This window comes from Triplophysa dalaica, chromosome 4, assembly GCF_015846415.1.
Source record: "Triplophysa dalaica isolate WHDGS20190420 chromosome 4, ASM1584641v1, whole genome shotgun sequence".
In the NCBI taxonomy this organism is placed as follows: Eukaryota; Metazoa; Chordata; class Actinopteri; order Cypriniformes; family Nemacheilidae; genus Triplophysa; species Triplophysa dalaica.
The window spans coordinates 6,986,617-7,013,060 of NC_079545.1; the positions used below are offsets into that span (position 1 = coordinate 6,986,617).

General features: G+C 37.2%; 1 protein-coding gene across 1 annotated transcript; it reads right to left on the reverse strand.

Annotated features, from left to right (window-relative positions):
- Positions 1-11: 11 nt before the first annotated feature.
- On the reverse strand, positions 12-26,018 carry tprn (taperin). Its single transcript, XM_056745137.1, is given in 5 exon segments — positions 12-3,024; positions 4,073-4,188; positions 4,904-5,099; positions 23,879-24,678; positions 24,681-26,018. Coding segments are annotated over 5 exon segments (2,379 nt in total). The 5' UTR covers positions 25,885-26,018; the 3' UTR covers positions 12-2,961.
- Between the last annotated feature and the right edge of the window lie 426 nt (positions 26,019-26,444).

Consider the following 26,444-nt stretch of genomic DNA (forward strand, 5'->3'; position numbering starts at 1 on the left):
AAACATGAGTATATGATATCATTCATCTGTTTATTGAACATTTCCTTGTTTCTGATATTTTTTCCTTTGAATTCCTCAAAAACAATTTGAACATTTAATATTCTCTTGACATAGTAAACAGAAAGGACGAGAAAAGGTTTGACATACAGTACAATAACTTCCCACCAGAGTAATGAGCAGCTTGATGCTTGGCTGGAGTTACAGGAGCCAATGAAGCACTTGAAGTTGCATCATAAGACACAAAAGCAATAGTTTCCAACCCCGTCGAGCTTATAATATACATCCCTCATGAATATTATATGTTTGCTAACAACATTTGGATGATCTGTTGTACAAAAAGAGTTGAGTGCTTAAGAAACTAACTGTGGTACCACATTGCAAGAAATGAATTCGACAACACTTATTTCAAAGTTTTGTTCTAAAGTAAAATTTCCCCATTTAGTAATATTGTATTAAAGGGTTTTGTTCACACTGGCAGCCAAAAACGGATTTGTTTTTTTCAAACTCAATCAAAATCCCGTTAGGATTCTTGAGAAAATCTCTTTGTCTAAATGGTCACAACAGTTTTTTTTCAGGGCATAACATTTAATATCATTAACAATGTACAGATGTGTCTACTGTGTTCCAATTCAGTCACGAATGTGTAGAAAATACAGGAATGCATCAGAAACCACAACAAAATGTCGATATGACGAGACATGAGCACAGGACACTCAGATTTCTGTCATCACTTCCACAAAGACTCTTGGCATGGTGTTGACGTTAACGTCGTTACTATGGCAAATAGTGTAGATATACTGGAAATTGAGTGTCTGAATAAACTGTCTAAATTTACAGAACATACTTTGAGACTGAATTATGTTCTTAAAATGAAACAAATCAGAACTGTGCAGAGTGAACAAAGCCAGTATCTTAAATAATAAAACAGTTTCAGAGAACAGAATGTATAGGTCATCACAGTTTTGGCCTAGTAAGTGTAAATCTATGTTTCTAATCTGGATTTGGGAAACTTCAGTTTTTTTGCTGAAAACCTACCAATATAAACCTAAAACAAATAAAGAACCTAAACGTTTGTGAAGACGTATATGTAAAAGACCAAGATTATTTTAACCGAGTGAGAAGCTTCCAGCTATCAACCATGACTGTGTAAGGTGCAAAATAAAGCAAAAACAGAGTGCAAATGAATGAATACAAATGTACAGGACAAAATTCTAAGATATCCTAACAGAACTCATGTAACCTAATACATGATGTAAAATTATAAACAAAACAAGATCCCGAAGCAACTTGGTGCTATTTTTCATTTCAGATGTTTGCTCATTGACTTAAAACGTGAAAAGAGATGAATTAAATAAATTAGGGAACATCCTGGAATGTACAAACTGTACATCAATACTGGTCGGAGAGGCTTCAGGGAACAGGTGAGCAGGTATGGCAAAGCCAGTTATTAGATAAGATACATCTGAGTCAGTTGGCATTGTGTACATTGTCAGTCTTCGTTCACAAACACACACATGGCCCACTCACAAAATAAAATGTTCCCTTTATGATTAAAATTGTCCACTCCCATTTTGTACTGCAAGAACAAGGATGAAAAGACAAACAGTTGAAGTACAAGACAACTGACAAATTGCCTTGGTTGGCAGCACCAACAAGTCTCAATGTAGAGTAAATCTCACGAAAACCAGCCAAGAACATGTCTGTGAAAATTCTTTATATAGTACACCGTAATATCAACCCAATGAATTTGTATTTACATTTATATATTTATAACCTGATATCAAAAGAAGTCATAAATATTTTAGGATGTGGCTAACCAACACCTTACTTCCCCCGAAATCCTAAAATAACAGCCGCATTTTGCTAAAAACTTGAGTTTCACGAGGTGCCAAAACAACGATAAATGGCTACTCTAACCCTGCTCCTAAAACTAACATCACAGGGGAAAACTTCCCATGAGACTGTGTTGGTAAAATAGGTTATATATTAAAGAAGCCTGTTTTATTATAACAAATATAACATATTTTCCACCCAATTCTTATAAAATATTTTAACAAGAATGTTTTTAAAATCTCATTTGTATGTTTTTGTGCAACTGACAGTTAGAGATTGCGTTTCAGTATTGCTTTTTTTTTTAACTATGGTACAATGTTTTAATGAAAATGGCAATTCAAATTCTTTTATTTTGGGGTAAAATGTAACCTGAGCATGTTTTCGTGAGATTCACCCCATAGCTATCGGTGGGTTACACCAATGTCAAGTGCATACCAACTCTTTCAATTTACCAGAATACACGTCCGCAAAAAGTTGCTAATTCGAGACAATTAACATGTTAGCATTTCATCTGTATATCATAGAGGGTGACATTTTCTCCAGCCTATTTCATAAACGTCTACCAACTTGAATGAACCACAAAAGAAAACATTCACAACTGAGAAATTATACGGTTGTTAGCCTTATTCACAGAGACCTACACATGCACGTACAAAAAGTCACGAAGAATAAACATTGTGGCACCCGTCAACGGTCATTTTGTTTTCATTGTTGATGTACTACGCACTTATCCTCTTGGAGTGACATTAGACACAGTTTCCTTTTCTATTTAACGACAGCCAAGCTTTCCATCTTTTAGGAATTTGGTCACTTTTATGAGATGAGGATTACATACATAGCAAGAGAATTGAACGGCTGAATGGCTATTCAAGCTGTTTTCCACATTACCGGAGTCCATCACAATCACAATCGGTTTTAACAGGAAGTCAAATTAGTGAATGATACATGATCAGCTGTGTAGGATGTGGACAGTCCTGCTGTTGATGCTGTATTACACTCAGAATACGGAATGTATGTTTACGTGCTGGTTGCTACGTGTCCTGTTGTTCAGGATGACCTGTTGCTTTGTATCCAGGCTGGTGAGGGCAGGCAGTGGTTGGTCCGGTATATCCCAAATGTCTGGAAAGCTTAGAAGAAGAGGGCTGGTTCGCTGCTGTAGTCTGAGAGTGAGGAACTATCAGCAGGTGTCAGCTAGAAAAGAAAACAAAATCAAGCCATGGAACTAAATTTCTCACTTACACAATATGAGGGATAGTAAAGCCAAAATTGAAAACTTTTTCATTATTTATGCTTGTGCCATTGTCATTCCAAACCAGTATGACTAACTTACTTCTGCTGCACACAAAAGAAGATATTTTGAAGAACGTTGCTAACCAAATACTACTGGCCACCATTGACTTCCACTGTATGTTTATGGGACGCCACAATACAGCCAATACGGTTGAATACATACCTTGGCATTAACTATTTTGGTTCAGTTCGGTTCTGATGGTTCTGGGTGTTTTTGAAATGCTATGCTTGTGTGGCAGAAACAGTAAATACATTTTTCTTATTGCAATATTCTCTTGATTTTACTTGAAAACGAAATCCAAAATTCACAAAGGCATATTAAATCGTGACTGTCGTACTTAATGGTTTAATATTATATTGTGAATTGTGGTATTACTAGTATGTACATAAAACAAAGACATTTAAAAAAAATTGTGTTCTACAGACCAGTGGTTCTCAAACGTTTTCGTTGTAAGGTCCCCTTTGTGTAGGGTCCCCCCCCATAAAGACTTATATCTTATAGTATTTTAATTAAATAAAAAAAATATTCAGTTATACAAAGCTGTAACATCAATACTTATGGTTGGTGGGCTTTTTTTCTGATGTTTGATCGCATAAATTATGATACATTTCTAAATATCTGTGACCCCCATGGATCCATCTTGGGGCCCCCAGTTTAAGAAACACTGCCAGAGACGAAAGAGCCATAGAGTCAAGTTTTGTGACCATGAGAGTAAATAAATTGCAGAATTACAATTTTTGGGTGAACTATCCCTTTGATACCTCCAAGCTTATAGTCTGTAGATGAGTGATATGGAATAACAATTTTCATTTTTGCCTCCCAGTGACCAGTGAGCAACCCCATCAGATCACCTCAGCAACATAGTACAGTAACAGTAACTGGCAACCATACAGAAGATGCCAGCCATTTTTTCAAGAGTACATGTGTGTATGTATTCTTTTAACTTACCATGACCTCATCTGTACTTTGCGAATGATCTTCCTCTCTGGCAGCAGTCTCGTTGAGCTTGTGTTCTTGCCATGTGTTAAAATCCACTGAGTGTTTAGGTGTGTAACTGGACAAATCTGAAAGATATGAGATGATGGACTTATTATTTGTCTGATTTGTATATTAATCAAACACAGTTTGCATGACCTCGTATTAACTGAAAAATGAATTTGTCATTATTTATTGTTTACATTAGATCCTGATGCTAAGTGTCCATGTTTACCACCAGAAAGAAAATGACATGACTGACCAGCAGGTGTCAACAATGAACCAAACTAAAGATGTAGTCAAGTTAATATGTAGCATATAAAGAATGTTATTGCTTTATAGAGCGATAATAAAAACCAATACACTATCTTTCATCACTTTCTCGCCCTCATCTCTTTTCATATGATTTTTTTGTTCTGTGAAAAACAAGAGCAGAACATTCAAGTTTTACGTTTTTATATACAGTAAATGTACTGAAGGTGAATAAGGGTGGCTGTTAAACATCAAAAATGACTCCGTTCTTTATACAAAGCTGGTTTAGGAAACTTGGAAAATAGTGCATGTATCATGTTGACTACTTGTATGAACTACCTTTTTGTCATTTTTGGTGCCTGTCGTCATTTACTTTCATTGTATGGAGACCAACAGTTCTGACATTCTGCTAAATGCCTCCTTTTGTTTTTGGAAGAATGTTTCTCTGTAAAAAATCTATATCCTGTTCCATCATTTCTCTGCTTTATACTTCCATCTCTCTTCTGTCTTCCTCTCATTCTGTCCACTTCCCGTCATTCATCCATTACTCACCCGTGGCGTTGTTGGAGTGAGTGGGTGAGCTTGTGTAGCTGGCGCGAGGAATGTTTATCCTCCCAGTGCTGATCTTTCCATCTTCTCCTCCTCTTCCCTCTCCTTCCTCATCCTCCTCTCCACTGTCCCAAACGCTGTTCTCCGACGGATATTCATAAGTCCTCTGCAGGCTAGACTCATTGAAGGATATTTTCAGCTGTGATGGAGCAAGAGATCAATGTGTTAGGATTCAGACTCGCTACTTGAGAATTCTGTACGCCTCATCCGTCACTAACAAAGTTTTGTATATTCCATATTTATTTAATATTTAGTGTTTTGATGATGCTTTCAGCTACTTATATAAGAGTCGTTTTTTCAGATTCCATTAAACACATTGTATCATATTAAAACAAAAATGTGAATTTCCCACATTCAAAACTGAAAATGAAAAACACAACGTAATAGTCTCTCACAAGTAAACCTGGCAAAACAAGAACACATTCAGAGAGAAAAACAGATATCCAAACAGTCCCAAAAGCTACTCAAATTTTGTTCTCAGGTAAAAACAATGTTGACACAGGACTACAGACAGAAATAAAATTCCAGGATGAAGTTACTTTTCGCAACCATATAAATTCCGTAACAAATTGTTTTTTAAAACACAAACCAGAAACTAGAGAACTGCCAACAAGTGGCCATCATATTAAAAAGTTTTCAAATACTGTTGAATGTGACAAAATTTGCGACAAAATATGTATTTTACCAGGAACTGAATCTAAAAGAGGCATGCTGAATCATGTTTTATGTATGTTTTAAGTCTTTACAAAATCTGAATGCTGAATACATTTTCTTTCTATTGATGTATGAGGTGTTAGAATATGACAAAATCTGGCTGAGATACAACCGTTAAAAACTCTGAAATCTGAGAGTAAAACAAAATCAAAATATCGAGAAAATTGCCTTTGAAGTTGTTAATCAGGGGCACTGTGGCAGACCATCCACTCACAAAAATAAAGTTTTTATATATTTAAGATAGGAAATTTACAAAATATCTTCATGGAACATGATCTTTACTTAATATTCTTATGATTTCTGGCATAAAAGAAAAATCGATAATTTTGACTCATACAATGTACTTTTGTCTTTCACTAAAAATGTTCCTGTGCTACTTGAGACTGGTTTAGTGATCCAGGGTCACATATCTGTTGTGACCCCAACAAAATAAAAGATAATTTTAAAGACCATTTTAATTCTGTGAACTGCTAAAATATTACTCCCAAATTTCAAAAAAACATATTGTTTCTATTTTGACACAGGTCAAAATAACAGAAAAGATGCTCTGTATTTTTTCAGACCTGATACAACTGTAAAGTATTTAGGAAAAGTTCACAATTTATACTTTTATGTGATAACACTACACAGTACTGTTGGATGACTTTAACGCCTAAGGCTTGGTTTTGTTGAAATTCAACAGAAATATGACTGAAATGGCCACAATACATCTATAAAAAAATACTGAATAAATAAAAATAATTTTTTTTACGCGGCTGTAAAATAAATGATGAGTTGTGTGACAAAAAATTGGTCCACACTTTTAACTGTTACAATAGTATATTAGAATATAACAAGGCAGATGCGGGCCAAAAAGAGACATTCGTTCTGGAAAGTTTTACCAAACATGTCCACTTGTTTATGTTTATCAAGACCAGGGATCTATGGTAACATAGGCACTTTGACTGCTGAGTACACAATGCAAATTAAGGGAAATAGTTAGTCAAAAATTAAGCATTAACAGACTGCATTGTTTCCTTATTGCTTTATTTATGTCTATCTATGACTTGTTCTGAGATTAACTGAAATTATCAGACTTTGAATCAGATCAATCTTGCTCATAAAAGATGAAATGGAGATTGACGTAAAGGAAAATTCAGAAATAAACCAAGAAAGACAACCATATTATCTATATTGCTAAAACAAATTACAGCTAAAATCGTGTCTTGATGTAGAGTTGCACGATTCTGGATAAATTGAGAATCCAGATTATTTTGTTTCAAATAGAGATTGCGATTCTTTTACGATTCTGAATGATGACTGAAAGTAATACATCATTTTCTAAATGTTCTGACAAAAAATAGTTTATTTGGGTATGTCTTATGTAGGACTTTGCATCAAAATTATTACATATTTCATGGTTAACCCACAATAACTATTGTGAGAATTTTTTAACCGCGAATTGCATGAGTAAAATAAAGTTTGTCTTTTCTTTTTTACTTTAAATGCAAAAGTTTAACTTCCTAAAAAGTATTAATGCATTGAAATAAAATGAGGTAAAACAAATTCATAAGGGGACACTTGCAATTAAAGGTCTTTAGAAAGATTTATAAATGTGCCTGATATCTACAGACTGCTTGAAAGGATCTTTAAAGAAAGACACTACTGATAAACATTACAAACGCACTATTCTCATCTCTAAACAGTTTAAAATAACCTTAAAACATGAAATGCTGTGCAACTTGATGAAGAGCTCTAATAGCGCAGCTTCTCTATTAGCGTCAATACAGTGATTTGCGCCACACACGCCGATGACGTATTTACCATATGACGGATATAAGCATGCAGTCTGATTTGTCCGCGCTACAAACTGCAATCGTTAGTTTAGTTTCAAAACTGTCTAGTTAAGATGTGAAGCATGTTAACGCGTCTCATGCGTGTGAGTTGGCAACTCTCTGCTTTAATCCTAGTACTTCTGTGAACATTTGACACAGAAATAATGATAGTGTGTGGTTAAAACGACTGTTTGTGACGTCGTTAAATACCTTATGATAATAATGCGTTCTCTGCTTCTGCGGCAGCAACAGCACATATTGAAGCGTTATGATTTTAGTCCGAGGTATAAGTGAATAGACACACGAGAATCGTTGTTTTTCATTCATGAGATCGTGTGGGTGTTCGAGTCGAGATCGCGATCGCGATCTACATACACCGCGGGTCCCCTTGCATGTAAATCGCCATGTTCTGTCAGCCATTACAGTGTTTCGGAGTGGAGAGGGGGGGTAGGAGTGAGCGGTTTGTTGCAATTCGCAACCTTGCCGCTAGATTTCACTGACTGAACCTTTAAGCCCAGGTTTAGCTTTGTCCTAAATCTACCATAATCTCCATCACATGTTCTCAATAAAATAACATACATACGCTTCATACAGGAAGACTGAGAAAACACTGCTGCACACCACACCTAGCAAAACAACCGGATAAAGGCCATTAGTGCAATAAACATCCCTTTATATTCACTATAACAGCTAACCATCATGTTAAACTGGGATTTTCATTAGTTTTGTCCTTACTCCAACAATAGTAGGCTTTATTATGAAATTAATTATATTAAATCGTTCGTTTGACCTACAAATCAAAGCCCAATAAGCAGGGTTTAGTGACACTAAAACCATCCCTTGTATCACTAAATAGGCATACCCTAACAGCATTTGAATTTTATTTAACATATTAAACATTGCATAAATAGACCTAACTGGAATTGTGGCATATAAAAGGTTAACATGCATCAGCCTTCATTGCATGTTTTTATATCAGAGATCCCAAACATATCTAATGATAATTTTATGGAGGAATGTGTTTTAAAATATGAAATCTTTGAAATAAATTAAATATTACACTTTTTATATCATTCATATTTAGTAAATAATGTTTATAGTTTGTTCACACAAAGGTTTTATATTTTTCCTTTAAAGGGGACTTTAAAAATCTTTCAGACATTACTAAATTTTTATTATCTTTATTGTTGTCATGTTGTTAAGAAGTAGATTGTAAAACAAATCACACTAAGTATCAATGACGTTCTAATCTCCATGGTAAAAAATAAATAACTGCGTGGAACTAGCTGTGTGGAATCAATTACAGGCCTGTAATACACACAATGTCAATAGCACAGGTCAATACTAAAATTACAGCATTTTCAGTATCGCTGGTGCAAACTACAGACTTGTTTTATTGCTTTTAATTTATTTCTCGCTTTTTTATGACTGGATATTACATTTTATGCCAAATTGATGTGAACTTAAAAAAAGAAATTCATTGGTAATGGTATCAAGTTCTAGTGACAACCCCGGTATTGTAAAGAAACGCTCTCTGAAAACATTTACAAGGTATTACATTTTCCTCTATTTCACTATGATTGAATACAGTGCATCACTATATCCATAACCTATTTAGGGGTGTTGTAAGAGCCATGCTTTCCTCTAGTAATTCAATGGCATCTACTGTGATTATGTAACACAATAGGCATGAACTGGGTGTGGAGTCAAATCTGTACCTCTTTCTATAAAAAATGACACAAGACAGAACATGACACATCATAGATTAACTATGCATTGTGCTTTCTGAAATAAGAGATCCAGTGCCTTCAAACACTTCTCCTTTTTTATTTTGGAATTCAATATAAACATGTTAATAATATGTTTGTCCCTTTATTAATGTAACAAATAAAATGTAAAAAAGTTTTTTCATTACATATTTAAACATAAATAAGTATTATTAAAAATATATTAAATTAAATAATAAATGTTGCTTAATCAAAAGGTTTATTATTTTAAGCGGTCGTGCAACGATGTGTCATGCATTCTGACTTCTTTACAATGTTAAACGTGCTGTCTTCTCATGCTTAACATGGTCAAAAAACGAGTTGGGCTTATTACGTAGTATTTCTGTGCTCGATACACTCCACCAGCAATCATCCAGTTGAAAGAAAAAGTATGTGAACCCTTTGGGCTTACTTGGATTTCTTCATAAATTGGTCATAAAATGTGTTCTGATCTTCATCTAAGTCACAACAATAGAGAAACACAGTCTGCTTAAACTAATACCGCACAAACATTATACATTTTCATGTTTTTATTGAACACAACATGTAAACATTCATAGTGCAGGGTGGAAAAAGTATGTGAACCTTTGGGTTTAATAACTGGTTGACCCTCCTTTGGCAGCAATAACCTCAACCAAACGTTTCCTATAGTTGCAGATCAGACCTGCACAACGGTCAGGAGAAATTTTGGACCATTCCTCTTTACAAAAGTGTTTCAGTTCAGCAATATTCTTGGAATGTCTGGTGTGAATCGCTCTCTTGAGGTCATGCCACAGCATCTCAATCGGGTTGAGGTCAGGACTCTGACTGGGCCACTCCAGAAGGCGTATTTTCTTCTGTTGAAGCCATTCTTTTGTTGATTTACTTCTATGCTTTGGGTCGTTGTCCTGTTGCATCGTCCATCCTCTGTTAAATTTCAGTGGGCGGACAGATGGTCTTAAGTTTTCCTGCAAAATGTCTTGATAAACTTTGGAATTCATTTTTCCATCGATGACAGTAATCCGTCCAGGGCCTGAGGCAGCAAAGCAGCCCCAAACCATGATGCCCCCTCCACCATATTTCCCAGTTGGGATGAGGTTTTGATGTTGGTGTGCTGTGCCATTTGTTCTCCACACATAGCGTTGTGTGTTCTTTCCAAACAACTCAATTTTGGTTTCATCTGTCCACAGAATGTTTTGCCAACAGTGCTGTGGAACATCCAGGTGCTCTTTTGCAAACTTCAAACGTGCTGCAATGTTTTTTTTGGACAGCAGTGGCTTCCTCCGTGGTATCCTCCCATGAAGTCCATTCTTGTTTAATGTTTTCTTTATTGTAGATTTGTCAACAAAAATTTTAGCATGTGCCAGAGATTTCTGTAAGTGTTTAGCTGACACTCTAGGATTCTTCTTCACCTCATTGAGCATTCTGCGCTGTGCTCTCGCAGTCATCTTTACAGGACGACCACGCCTAGGGAGTGTAGCAACAGTGCTGAACTTTCTCCATTTGTAGACAATCTGTCTTACCGTGGACACATGGACATCAAGGCTTTTAGATATACTTTTGTAGCCCTTTCCAGCTTTATGTAAGTCAACAATTCTTGATCTTAGGTCTTCTGAGAGCTCTTTTGTGCGAGGCATGGTTCACATCAGACAACGCTTCTTCAGAACAGCAAACTTAAAACTGGTGTGTGTTTTTTATTGGACAGGCCAGCTTTAATCATCACATCCAATCTCATCACATTGATTGGAACCCAGGTTGGCTGACTCCTGGCTCCAATTAGCTCTTGGAGAAGTCATTAGCCTAGGGTTTCACATACTTTTTCCACCCTGCACTATGAATGTTTACATGTTGTGTTCAATAAAAACATGAAAACGTATAATGTTTGTGCGGTATTAGTTTAAGCAGACTGTGTTTCTCTATTGTTGTGACTTAGATGAAGATCAGAACACATTCTATGACCAATTTATGAAGAAATCCAAGTAAGCCCAAAGGGTTCACATACTTTTTCTTTCAACTGTACATGTTTCGGAAAGTTTTTTACGAACATATAAAACTATTTCACATCAACTTTTCTTAGTCCCTTATTGGACTATTCTCCCGTAAAAGCACGCGGCACGGCCACATGAGAGCAGGAGAAGGAACATGCGCAGACGTCACTTTCAATTTTAAGCAAGAGAGAGAGAGAGCATACGTTCGCGAAGTTCAGCTGTTTGTTTGGTCACTGCATTTGGGTGATGAATGTTAAATAAATGCTGGTTATAGCGCTGGATTTAGAGATCGTTTGAAACAAAATATGTTTATAATGCTCATTTGAAAGGCTGTATTTCAGAACACAGCTCTTTGGCAGCAGTCTTGTTGAATTTGCACATTTAAATTTTTACTCATTTCTTAATGCAAATTTGTCCAACTCCGAAGCAAATTCTGAGTGTCTTGGGATTTTTAGGTAACTACTGATTTTTAATTGGATCATTGTGGGACTACACTATCCTTTTGTTAAGGAGCATTTATCATTATTGCCAACATGGCAAAGACACGTTTTAGTTCCTTCTAAAAACAAAAAGAGATACCTGAATTATATTGGGTTGGCGGCAAATAGAGCACAGCTTTTAGGTCAACATTTGACTTTTTATAAAAATATTTTTGTTCTTCAAATGGTTTCACATTCTTCATGTGTAAACCCTGGCCTTTATCAAAAGATGTTTTTTAGTCACACACCCAAACAGAACTTCCCTTGTTACTTATTTTGCTCATTCTGTAACTGCCATCAACTATTTTCAACCCACAACATCTGAAGCACAATTCCCTGAAACTGGCAGTGAAACACAGTATCCAGTGTGGAGTTATTTGGTCATTTTTGGCCTGGCACACTTCCTGACTATTCAGCAAGCCTTAGATGCCTGAGATCAGTGTTATAGTTTCAAGCATTTCACCTAGTACATCACTTTTTGAACAAATATTTGAAAACAAAAACAGTGTAAGAAAAGAGAAATTCCTTATTAGCAGGCCAAGCATTACATGGAAAAATGTTCGGAACACACATCTTTCCAACAGTGCTTATTTTAAAAATATCTACTTTCATTTTGAACTTTAAGCCTTAAAGTTCAACATTAAATTAGGTTTCTTCAAAAAAATTAAGCCCATCAATTAAAATAAAAGTTGATGTGAAACGAATTAAGCATCGATGTTGATGTCATTCTCTCATAAACGTTTAAAAGGTTTAACAAACATAAGTCATGTCTGAAAACTGAAAAGTGGTTGTAAATGAGCATTTTTTTGTCCCTTTTAAAATTGAATATGTGATAGATAAATAAAGACTTAACATTGGTTATGTTCCCCACACAAAGTTATTAGAGACTTCAAAATCTGCAATATAAAGCGACAGTGAGCAAATAATGATGTTACTTTTGGAGTGAACTGCACCTTATAATGAATCAATCTGCTGTTTTTTAAATATACATGTTTATTATATATTACTGTTTATAATGCATTTATAGAAAATTAAAGTGTATTAAAACAGACAACTTTGTCTGTTATACAGTATAAAAAGGCATGACAGAGTATGCCAAAAACACTGTCCTGATGTGAACCAGGTTCAGACTGTATGTCAAACACACAGACTTAGGGGATTTCCCTTACAACCGGTTGTTGGCAGCACGATGTGAATCAGAAATGCTGGCAAGTAATTGTCTAAGCTGTGTGTGTGTCTGTAAGGGGAATGACTGTTCCGTCTTCTCGTTGAGGTTTAAAGCAGACTGAACAGATGCCTGATTAGAGGTAATCTGCAGCCAGCGTGTTTAATATTAGAAATCCCTAAGCATTCTACAGCTGGTACAAACACACACACACATTGTTGCATCTTAAGTATGGGAGCTGGATGATTCAGCCCCATGTGTATATGTGTATGATCACATACAGTAATATGAAATGTAAACAAACAAATATTACAGATACTGTTCTGTGTTGTGTGTACTGCAGGTATTTCCCTCATCAAAAGCACAAGAAAGGGTACACGGTGTGGAAGCCGGGACTGTAAGGGTGTGTATTAGAAATGAACAGCATGTGTTTTTTGTTTGTTGTTAAGAAGGATGTTTGTACATCATAGTCATAGACAGTAAATTAATGAGATATCAGCATGCTGTCAATGATGCATGGCTTCAAATATTCATCAGATCCAACTCCACCTCTGAAGAACATCACCACAGCAATGGTGTGTATCCTTGTCCTAACCAAGCGTGACAGCGTAAGATTCCATAATCTCCAATGATGTCCAAAGTCAGAACATACTCAAAACTTTATGTTTAGAGCTCTAGACTAATTTTTCCCACTTGTGCGATCCACTTTCTCAGTCGGTTGAACCAACTTACAATTTGGTCGCACCCTATTTTATAGTAGTCATAAAGCCCTTGCATAATGACCTCAGTTGATGAATCGTTCTGTTCATTTTTCACTCCGTCTTTTAAAATAATTGGCTATAGACCACTTCATATTCGTTTTATATTTTAGTTATATATTGGCTATGAAATGATCTGACACAGTCCTCCTTTATTGCCCTCTATTCCAAAGAGCAGTAATTTCGCCTCTGGCCTTGTTTATTTTTATCACATAAAATTAAATCAAATTAGCTATAGCTCAAAACTCAAAAGTAACTCCGAACTAAATTATTTTATATGTACTTTACAACACATTGTCATAAATCAACTTTAAATACTTAATCTTACTAACCACTGTTGTTAAATGTTCTAAGCACGCTTGTGTTCTGAGCTGTTTTGAGTAACTGATTTGCTGGGTTCAGTCAGTGAGTTGTTTCAACAACATTTATCGCTTCAAATGAGTCATTACGTAGCGAATCGAACATTAGCGGACACTGAAACGCTGTTTGTTTGCACAGCTGTCAGGACATCGCAAAAGATTTTAACAAGGTTAACAAGGAAAACATTACACTGGATAGGATTTTTCTTTATTTCAGCTGCATGTGCGGTAAGGAAAGGAAAGGCAACATGTTTTTGAGCACATTCACACCCAGCTGTAATTCAGGTAAAAATATTCTCTGAATGCGCCACGTGAAACATGGATTCTGTCTTCTGTCTTGGTATAAACATTACACTGGAAACATAAACAAGGCTGTGAATGACCTGAGACACAAGGCACGAAGAGCCTTTTACGCCATCAAAAAAATATCAAAATTGACATCCCAACTGAAATCTGGCTGAAAATAATCCATGAGTTCACCAAATGGGACAAACACGCAATAGAGAGTCTGCAAACAGAAATGTATAAGAACATTCTACGGATACAGCGAAAAACTCCAAACAACGCCTGCAGAGAAGAATTAGGACTATATCCTCTAATAATTCAAATACAAAAAGAGCTATTCAATTCTACACTCATCTTAAGAACAGCGATACAGAGACACTCCATCACAAAGATGAAAACAATGACACAACACATACAAACTGACACTATATGACAGGATCCCGTCACCCTCGCTGAGAACTGTCATCAATACTTTGCTCTTTTTCTGTTTATATTGATATGTATATTACACTTTTATTTGATTTTTATCCAAGTCTGTATTTATTTCTCCTGTGATTTGGCCATGTAAATTTTGTTTTATCATGACAATAAAGCTACTTTGAATCTTGAATCTTGAGTGCGTCATTCACTACTCATAAATCACATTAAATGTTAAAAATAATCTTTGGCGGGAGCAAAAGTTCATTTAAGGCACTCGCACGCGACCCTGTGAAATTTTACCTCACACGTTATAAAAAAAGCAGCCCTGAATATTCAGCTATAGTGTATAAGATGTAGGATTTTAACCAATGATATTCCAAGTGAGGGTTAACCACAAGCAAAAATTACATTCAAAATACAATACTTTTACAACACACATCGGCATCGGTGGATAAATGTTCATTTGAAATCTTTAATGTTCTATTTTATTTAAATACTTTCCTTTGGTTAAACTTTCCTGTAGCTCAGTGGTTAGAGGACGGTGCTAACAACGCCAAGGTCAAGGGTTCGATCCCTGCGGATTGCACATACTCAAATACAATGTATAGTATAATGCAAGTCGCTTTGGATAAAAGCATCTGCCAAATGCATGAATGGAAAAGTAAATGTCTTCAGCTGCATGCTGCTCACAGTTAAATACAGTGCAGTACAATCTTCCTTTCGTGATCATTCACATTAACTGCTATTAGCAAAACATTATTGATGTTGGTACAGTAGATACAGTATATATAAATATGTGAATTATAGGAAATAAAAGCATATTGTTTGAATCAGACTCTAAAAAAACAGTTGTCCACTTTTTGCCTTTTGTTTGATTCTAAGGGAATTTTGTATTAATATTTAGATAATGTATATCCGCCAATATATCGGTTATCGGCTTCAAATATTATATCGGTTATCGGCCGAAAATGTACTTGTCAGTGCATCCCTTATAATAAGCATACAATAAGACTTGATCCTGTAATAATGCTAATATTAGCTTAAAAACACCGCAAGGATGCATACTTTCAAAGTTCAACAGTTATGTCTGCTATTGTTGAAGTACTTTAAAAAAAAAACTTATATTTATTACATACTAAATATAAATGCTTATATAGCTGTGTACTGTGCTACTTATATTTACGTGTTCGTCATATCCAATCCTTCTCTAACATGCTTCTGATGGAGTGCTGTAGTCATGATGTCATTTTGTCGGCGAAAAGGAAGAAGCGAGTAAGCATTTAAGTACCGGAACTTTAATGAAGTTTTTGATTAATTTTAATTAGTTGTTGGTTTAAATACCTAAAATAAGGTCTGTGATTAACATATACACATAACGCGTCACATAACACATACAAAATGCTTCACCCATGATTTTCTAAAAAGCTTTTACATGTCCTGAAAATGACTGTTGCTAACAAGGGTCTACAGATGTTGACATTAATCATTTCGCATCAAAAATTCAAATGGTTTTGTTCATGTCTTGTTGGACAAAACATGTAAGCATTGTCGATCACAGACATTAATTTTAGGTTAATCCAAAAACCTTTGGAAAGATATGATTGGCCTTTTGTTGAGGGTACCACTGTGAAGCTAACTTCTGGGTTGGGCTACAAAAATATGTCATCATCGTCTATTTGAAGAGAAAAAGAATGTTACTATGTTACTTTTACAGAATAAATGAATAGGAGTAGATAGGTTTAGAATTGAATGTAACATGCAAACAATGAATCACATCCAGACTAAATGTTTATGTTTACATAATATATAAAAATGCATATATAAAAGAAAAATAAACAAATGAATACACATTTATATATAATTAAAATGATTGCCAAATATAAAGTATACATTCCCTGTATACATGTATAAGTATGTTTTTTATAAATACAAAATGTATAAAACATATAAAACACAGACAAATATTATGTACTGCAAACAACAACTTTAATTCTGGATGTGATTAATCGTTTGGCAGCCCTACTATAATATTTTGTAATATTAGATTAGGTCAGTGATGTTATTGTTTTATATAGATCAAGATTATGGCAAAAATTTACAAATAAAACAGTCATGATATTACTACAAGCATGGTGGTGCTATTAAAACATTATTCTGTTTAGAAATTCTGGCCAGCTGTATGGTAATGCTAACGCAAATATTACCAATTGCTTGAGTTTGATAAGGAACTGGGAAATTCTAGATCTGCGTGTCCAGCAAACATTAGACCAGTAGTGTTTAGAAACAATTATTTTATAACTGCTTATTCTGATGGAAATGTAAAAAATGTGAATGTAAATCCTGTACTAAGAAATTTCAGAACAAGTTCAGAACAATAAAAGCTTCGAAGCTCAACACCTTCTGCAGTCAGCAGACCAGTCACCCAGCCAAACCACACTTACCAAGAGTAGTCTAGCCTCTTAATTAGTGCACCAGTTTAATACTTTCAAATGTAGACACAACGGGAAAATGCAACTCCATGGGAAAAATCTTTTCACAAAATAATTCCCAGATATACAGTATGTCTGCATAGACCAACAACAAAACAATGCAAACGGAACACAAGAACAGTTCTTGGATTTGACTGTAAACTAGTAATGACTGGAGGCTGATAAATTATTCAAAAATAAAACATATACATTTACGCATTTGGTAGACGCTTTTATCCAAAAGCGACTTATTGCATTGTATTATTCTTTTATTTCCCCTGGGATCGAACCCATGACCTTGGCATTGCTAGTGCTATGATCTAACCACTGAGCCGCATGAAAAAATATACAAATTCCTTTTAGTAACATTAATAGCACTCAGTGAGCTTAAAAGATGTAAAAGTGTGAAGATTTCACATGTGTCTAAGGCATCCTGTCAATTATGGAATTGACTGGAAGCGGCTGGTTTGATAAATCAATGGCAAGTTTGGAACAGTAGGAGAGGAGATGGTGTTTTTGAAACAAAAAGACACAGTTAGCCTACATATTTAGGATTTCTAATGACAGGATAGAAAGACTGTGGTCCCTGTTGCTCGGAGACAGGAACCACAGATATTTTTAAAGGAAAGAGTGGAGGAGGAACTACACATGGAGCAAGCGTGCATGCAGAGATCAACTAAAAGATGGAAGTTTGATACCTCTCCGAGTAGTAAACACAGAACGAGAGAGAGACAGAGGGAGAAAGAGGTGGGGAAAAAGATTCCCATCAAGAAGCTTATCACAGAGAAGCAGCGAAAGGAACACAAAAACACATTCATTCTGTGGTGACCTACAGTGGTCAGCTAGTATTTTTGTGTAGCCCTGAGCTTGGGTTATGCTTAAGGTTTATTTGAGTAAAATTTGCATAGGATATTTCACGCTGACCTCTCAAACAACAAATTAGCATATGTGAAACTGCAAAAACCCATGCATATCAGCAAGAGCACAAATGCTTTACGCAAAAGATTGCCTTTCAGTATGTAAATCGTTTGGAGAAAATATTCATCACAAATTCATACGTTATGTCATATTACCAGGTACATTTAAATCTAGTAAATTAAGTTAGTTATTGAACTAACTTAACATTAGAGCAGAACTAATACGCTAGAAAAAGATTTCTGTGATTGAATTCATTCAGACTAAATTCTGTCATGAATTGCTCACCCTCGAGTTGTTCCACATCTGTATACATTTCTTTGTTCTGCTGAACACAAAGAAAGATATTTGGAAGAATAGATATGGGGCATCATTGACTACCATAGTAGGAACAATTATTGTGTATTTTTTTTGTTCTGTTTAACACAAAGAAGGTATTTTGAGGATGGTAAAAAAGCAAACAGTTCTGGGGCACCTTTGACTACCATTTAAATTGTTCCTCCTATGGTAGTCAATTGTGCCTCAAATCTGTCGGTTGCTAACATTCTTCCAAATATCTTACTTTGTGTTCAACCGAGCATAGAAATGTATACAGATTTGAGACAACTAGGGGGTGAGTAATTGATGACACAATTTTATTTTTTCAGTGAACTATCCCTTTAAGGGGGTCTCACACCCTGGACGAGAAGTTACACATTTTTTTTAAAGAAACACATTGTTTTCTCTCAGTGCACATACACTTTGCATGTAATTCGCCATCTGGCTAAAAATTATATTTAACATATTATAATTTAATATCACATGACATAATATTTGTCCCAAATCGTTTTAAATATTTATTCAAGGGGCTGTACAAGACCACTTCGAAGACGTATACAATGCCGGTCCAACGCTAGTCCTGAAGAACTTCCAGTTTCATTTTTTGTAGCACTGCACAAACGCTTAACTTTGAGCCTTAAATATTCCTTTAATTTGATGTCACCACATTGACATCAATGCTTTTCTAACATGGTCTCTCTTATCATGGTCTTTTCCACTTCAAAGGTTTAGTCAAATTAACGTAACAGCCATAATGAAACTAATGCTAAAACACTGTGATATTCAGTTTGTCTGCAACTTTCTCTCCTCCCTGTAGCTCTCTATGATCCTCAGTGTCGCACACAAAAACTCACACACAAACTGGAGTGTGTCCTGAATTAAACATGACAGTGACAGTCGCGCTTTGCAGTCTGAATTCTAATTACATCGACTCTATTGTAGACACCGCAGCCATGTGACAGGCTGGCTCTCACACACACAGAAGTGGTCCATATGGGATTACACAATGGTGTCAAAATTGTAGGATACATCATAAAAGTATATGATCTTCAAAGTTCATGACACAATAGTGTATACTGAAAGCAAAGTACAAAAAAACACAGCTGGTAGAGAGCAGCCGTCTGTCATAAGACACTTCCTATAGGACAGTGGTACGATTAAGAGAGGGGTGGCGGGGGAAGGGTATTAAAGAGGAAGTGAAGGAGAAGAAAGAAAGAGGGAGGTGTGGTGTATGATGGAGGAGACGGTATTCTGACTGGTCAATAATTAAACATGGTGGACTTTCACACCGATAGTACCACATCCATAGGAAGAGAAGGGTTGACATGTTTTTAAGACTCAAATGGTTTTGAAAAATGTCAAAATTGTAGCTTTTGATACAGTTTTTATTACCAACAATGCTGCGATGCTGTGACATATCTGTCGTCATAATTCTTTATGTGATTCGCAGATCAGAGTTCACCAAACTTGAACTTTGGAACATGGTAAAATATCGCCCGAGCTTGCGTTTCCGGTCTGCCATATTTGCAATTTTGCAAGCATATGAATTTAAGTCAATGGAATAAAAGGCTAGTGTAACCGCAGCATATGGCCGGTACTACTATAAAAGACCTATAAAACTACACTCAACAACAAACAGAGAGATGCAGGGTTAAACTGCAAACATAATCCTAAAGTGTGCTGATGGACATCCACACACACTAACATAATTGTTACCTGTGTAAAGCACGCACATACGTACTAAAGTTGGGCAATGTCAAACTAACCATCTGCAAACTAACCATTACAATATACCACTCCCTCTCTGAAGCCTTTAAAATAAGCAACAGAGGGATAATAATAAAAGCAAATAATAAAAACCATGACGAAGGTCCGCTTACATATTCAAGCCTTGGGCAAAGAAGAAGAAGAAACTATGAATGACTATTTTAATATTAAGATCACAATTCTAAATATATATTTTTTTACGCCTGTATATTTTACTAATAGCATTTTTAAATTTATTAGCATATTTAAAGCATTTCACTGCAAGGTGTATGTGACAAATACAACTTGAAACTAATATATTACATGCTAAACAATTTAGTATTTTTAGGAACGTTTTAGACATGTAGCAACCTCAGATGTAGTGACCCTGGTGATGCAGGAAAGTCATATTAACTGTTCACACACACAACTTTAGCTAGAGGCTAGCCAAATTAAAGCGTTATGGATGTGACATTTTGTGTTGTAGATGTGACATTAAAAACTCCCAGAAAATGTGTTTGCTACCAATATATTGAACCATTTGTTTATATTTTACAAAACCATTTTTTAGTCTAAACATCAGAAAAATATCAGTCTTGCGCGAGTTTCCTATTTTATAAAAGGGAAATAAAGGTGTTATGGATGACAAAAAGGACCTTATATTGACAAAAAGGAACTTTATAGGATTTCTGTGAATGAAAATGCGCAAAGCTGAAGGAATACCCCACAAATTGGTAACATAAATACATAAAACAGTTAGTAATTTTCATGTGCCCATCTATGAGGAATATGGACCGTTATGAGTGTGACAATTCACCTCACCTGAGTATAGAAAATTATAGTATGAGTAATGAGTATTTACACCACAAAATGTTGACATCTGTGCTATCATTAAGGTGAAAACCTTTGGTAAAAAAAATTCATGGTAACATTTACATGGAATTGTCTAGATGGATATGCTCATCTACTTAAAAAACATGAAAGCTACACAGTATAAATATATTTCCAAATCCGCCACTGTGTACAGGGTGCTGCTTGGTGTCCAAAGAACAGTTGGGGTCCTGAGGCAAAACCGCTCTAGACTAGTAATATAAATTTGGCAGATCTAATCTTTCCCATGAATACATACACACACATCCTACAGTATTATATAACTGGAAGGGGTTACTATTGTTGGTTGCTAGTAGGCGTCCACCTTCAACAACTAAAGTCAGGAGGCCGCCAATGTGAGTTCCACTTTCTTTACTCCTTTTGGAACATCAAGTTTCTATTCATTTGCATAAAGTGAACTTCTGACTCAGCTTTTTTGCGTCGCCGACTCGCTGGACGTGACCACGTGGCATCACCACCGCTTATGTCTCCTTTGTTACAGCAAATAGCTTTTGTGAACATCCCTTTATTGTGGTTAAGACACATCAGGCACAGATAATCGTGGGCAGAGATCTATATACATTACACTGCCCTATTTTCATCATGGGTGTAACCTCAGGCACAGCTAAAACCTAAATGTCAAAATACACACAACACCATGCCCTCAACCCAAAGAGCACAAAGAGCCCAGCCTTGGAAGACAATAGTCATTACCCTTCGGTAAGCCCAACCCCCAGCCAAGCTCTCATGAGCTAACACAAGAGACCCCAAGAGACAAGCCCCTGACAGACAACACGCTGGCTTTGTTTACTGTTTTAAACAAATTTGTGAGAAGATTGCCCAGATATGAAACAAGTAATTTGAAACATAAGGGTATGCTGGGGGCACTTTCTACTTGGGCCGGGACATTAAGTTACAACTCAGCCCTAGTAACTATACACAACAGCCTAGCAACACACAGCAACTATGCCAAGGCATTTTTTTGTGTGTTCTTTGGGTCTATGGGTGAACTATACCTTTAAGAACACGTGGACACACTGCCCACATTCCAATGCTCTTGATTTTGTCATAATTGCTGCTTCCATGTTTGAGCTCCAAACCAGGAAGAGCTTTGATGAAACTTTTAAAACCCAACGAAACAAAAGGTGTGGCATGGGCCAATCCTTAATAAGGTAAAGGCTAGAAACACAATTGACAGCAAGAAAATAGCAACAGCCGAACTTGGGAAAAGACAGCCCGCACTGTTAGCTCCAACAGTGAGATCCAACACATTGGGGTTCCTGCCAGTGACCAACAACTTGGCAAGATTCCCTTATGGGTTCAGTTCAAATTCTTTGACATAAACTGCACAAAAGACTAATGACTTCCTGAATCATAACGACTGAATGCACAAGAATACGTTTCACAATGAAGTTATTCAAGAAACAAGATTTTCTCATTTTTTGAAGATGACGGGCAATGTGCACTATGCCATCGCAATGCTAGTTTTCTGGGTGATTGGTTTTAAAATGGTTATCAAGGCTAAAAAAAACTGTACATTTTCTGAAATTAAAGTATTGTCTGCGGTATATTCCAGTGGTTTATTCTTATATTTTATTCTTCAATGAACTTGTTTTCATCGTCCATGTCCATACCACCGGAAAATTAATAATCTGTCATCATTTACTCTTTCAAGTCTTTAGATACCCATTCAATTTATTTTTCATGTGAAACAACAACATACAATTTTTGGAATATCTGAAAATAAACTTCAGTTGGCTTTTTGATGAAACTCTTTATTAAACGTTATGGTGAGTCATGACATACTGCCATTGTAATAAATTCACCCAACCGGACATTCAATAAAATACCTCCTTTTGTGTTCAGCAAACAAAAGAGAATATACAGGTTTCCATAACATGACAGCAGGTGAATGATGACAGAGTATTTTGGTTAACTAAATCTTTTAAGAGCACTGTTTGGGGTTTGTTTGATAACCAGTAAAGAATTTATGACAGCCCCGACAGAACTTATGCTAATCTTTGCTTTCCTGCTTTGACTGTTCTTTTTGAATGGCGGAATATTATGTAACAAGCCAAACGAAACTCAAGTTCATCTTTGCAAATACAGATGTAAACATTCCTTTAAATCAAATTAAACAAATCATTAAAGAGGCGCACAGAAAAAGGTAACGGCCAAATGTTTATTTTTCACATTCCCTTCACGATGCACCAACTAAGAGAACTTGGCCTCAGTAACACTGAACTCAGAGCAGAGCACATGACTCAATTTCCATAATAAATCTCCTTACGTCCCTGGCAGGTTCTTTACTGTCGTTTACATTTCATTATGTATTAAAGTTGTAATAAAAGCACATGCTATGGGCAAGGCCTATGACAGTTAAAAACCTCAAACAGAATTTTTGAATATACACTGGTTTCAACAACTACAAGCATCTTATAACAAAAATATTAAACCGAGTAGAACCTTATGATGATGCCAGACTTTTTCTCACATCTAACTTTATTTTTCACAATCGTATTTGTAATTACTTTAACCCATAGGTTACAAAGTCATTTTAGTAAATGTTTAATGTCAGTTACTCTCAAGTTTAAATGGTTGCTCTTGTAACACAGGTGCAGTTTATGACAATACTGTAAAAACGGGCATATTCCACTACATTTGATTTCCAGATCCAAAATGTGTTCAAATATTTTCCTCAAAAGTTTAAACAGCCTTTCTTACCCATTTACCCTAACTTACAGTACCTTTGAACAGTTCGCACATCCACATCCCACACACAAAATTACTATTTCCCATAGTAAATAGACAAAGTAAAACAAAGCTAAAAATGTTGATCAAATTTTTTTGGGATTTTTGTATTAGTAGATTTACCTTCTTCCCTGTTGAACCTGTCTTGGAGAGACACGATCGCCCAAGGGAGAGGTAGCCCCCAATGACCTCTATCTCCTCTGCAGCAGGATAGCGTTTCTTAAGCTGTGTGCCCAGTTGGGGGTAGGGGGGCTGTGAGACAGGTGACGTGCTCAGAGAGTCTGTGGCAGGCTCCTGGATATCAGGAGTGGTGGGATGGGCCTCGGACCTTCGTTTAGGAACCACTGTAAACGTATTACCTTTGCGCCTCTGCACCGCAGGGCTTGGAGGTGTTGGTGTGGGCTCAATAACAATGTCATCGATGTTAGTTACCGGCAGCTTATCAGCCGGTGATTCTTCTTTAGATTGAACCGATTTGACGGGAGATCCGGATGATGGAGGAGACGATGGAGCAGGTGAGCTGGGTATGGCAGATGGGGTGTGTTGTGAAGTCTCCGTTTTGGCTTCCACATTCACATTCTCTGTAAGTTTTGGTATGGGGTGTGCAATAGAAGTGGGTGGCAGAGGGGTTGGCACTGCGGGTTCTGAAACTGCCACGCCCCCCAGGGGTCGTGCGGATGGGGGAGAAAGGACAGGGCTCGGGGGCGCTGTGTTTCCTGGAGATGAGATGGCCGCACGACTCTTGGGAACGACAGTGAAGGAATTGCGAGACTGGAGGCGCAAGTTGGCGAGCGCACGGGCCTGTATGTCACCAGCCGGAAGGAGAGAAAGATCCGGGCGAGGGGAGGGCCGTATCTCAAAGCTAGGTGATAAAGGGGGCGACGTGGGGCTGGGAGTACAGTCGGCACGGGCTCGGTGGCTCTCGGAGAGCATGGCACCTTGGCTTTGGACGCTCCATCTGTGCTGTCCCAGTCTCGTTCTCGAACAAACTTGGAAGGAGATCGGTCACTGTCTTCCGTGGGGCGCACACTCGGGCTCAACCCCCCATTCCCTACGAAACGTCTACGTGCGGAAGACACCAACAGAGGGGATCCGGACGCAGGTGTACTGCTCCCAGAGTCACTGGGAGAGCCGTGATGATTGGTTACGGAAGACTGGTTGTTCTGGAAGAATTTGCCGTATGAAGAACGGACAGGAGATCCGGGTTGCTGACTCGCTTTTGGCACCACATCTGGCTGGTGTTTGGATCTTGGGCGGACAGGACTAGAATCCAAGTCCAGGAGGTTTTCTGTGCTGCGTGACTTGGTTTGCAACCTCCCATAATTTCTGTCAAATTTCTGTAGCATGCGACTCACCCTGCCCTGACCCTCTAGATGGGCGGGATCCGGCCGTCCCAGCGTACTGAGGTTCTCCTCACTTTTACTTAGCCCCGTATCATAAACGACCACCTCCTTGGCCCGTATCTCGGTAACCGGACTACCTCTCCGGTCTAACAGGTCATTAAGAGAACTATATCCGCTTACCGAGCCGTTCTGCGGCAGTTTTGATGCATGCTTCAAACCACATCCTTCCGTAAAGTAATCCGGGTCAGATTCAATGATGATGATATTATCAGCGCGTATAGTCCGCAATCCGGGAACGCTCCCGTATAACTCCAATATGTGTTGAACGGGACGGTTTGCGTTGTCTTGGCTCTGACGTTTTTTGCGCTCTTTCTCTAGTTTCATGAACGGGTTTTCCTGCAGCGGACCCAAGCTCTCATGCAGCACCAGGCTCTCCTGCGCTCCGTTGTCTCTGACCGTTCTCTCCTCCGAGTCGCTCGCGTCCGCGGACTGCCAGTGCTCTTTTGTTTTCACCGGTGACAGATCCGGGCTTTTGGTCGTACGCTTGCCACCAAAGTGCTGACTGGCGGGAGTAATAGTGTGATTCCTGCTTGAATGTTCGCCTGTAGTATCATCCTTGTTTCTGATTGCCGTTGCCTCGCCGTTAAGTCGAGATGCGACGGACTCGGCACCTGCCCCGCCGCCTTTCGCCTTCCTTCGCTCAAGGATCTCGCGTTTCCAGGCCGGCATCCTCGGGCTCTCCTGTCCGGGCTCCTGGTGAAGAACGCGAAGATCCCCACCCGACATGATGCAAAAATACGTGGGGATCCGTTTATAAGCAAATAATCTCTCGCCGTCCCTGCAGCGTCTCCCTGTTATTCGTTCGCGTACATCATTGCGGCGGCAAGTGCAACAATGTATCCTGCATGATGATAATGCCCGTCTACCGACGCGACCCCGCCCTCTGCAAGTGACGTCACTCTTCCGTCAGGAGGGAGGACGCCTCATTTGGTCAGTTTGACCGAAACACAACTTGGTTTTAACAAATGACCCCGCCTACCTACAGGGTCATATTTAGAATATTAAGACAACGCCCCGCCCCTTTCATATTCCTTTCAGCATTGTTCCAGGATTACGAATAGATCATGTTATGAATCGTCAAGATGCTTGGAACAAACTACCTGGAAAATATATATACATATTTTGTATATACAATTTGTGTATATATATATATATATATATATATATATACAGAATATATGAACATTACATTTTTGCCAGAGCATTGTGCCTAGGACTTTTTTCAAAACTGTATGAATATGAAAGTTAAAATAAATGAATAAATTATTTAATGTATTTTTTCTATG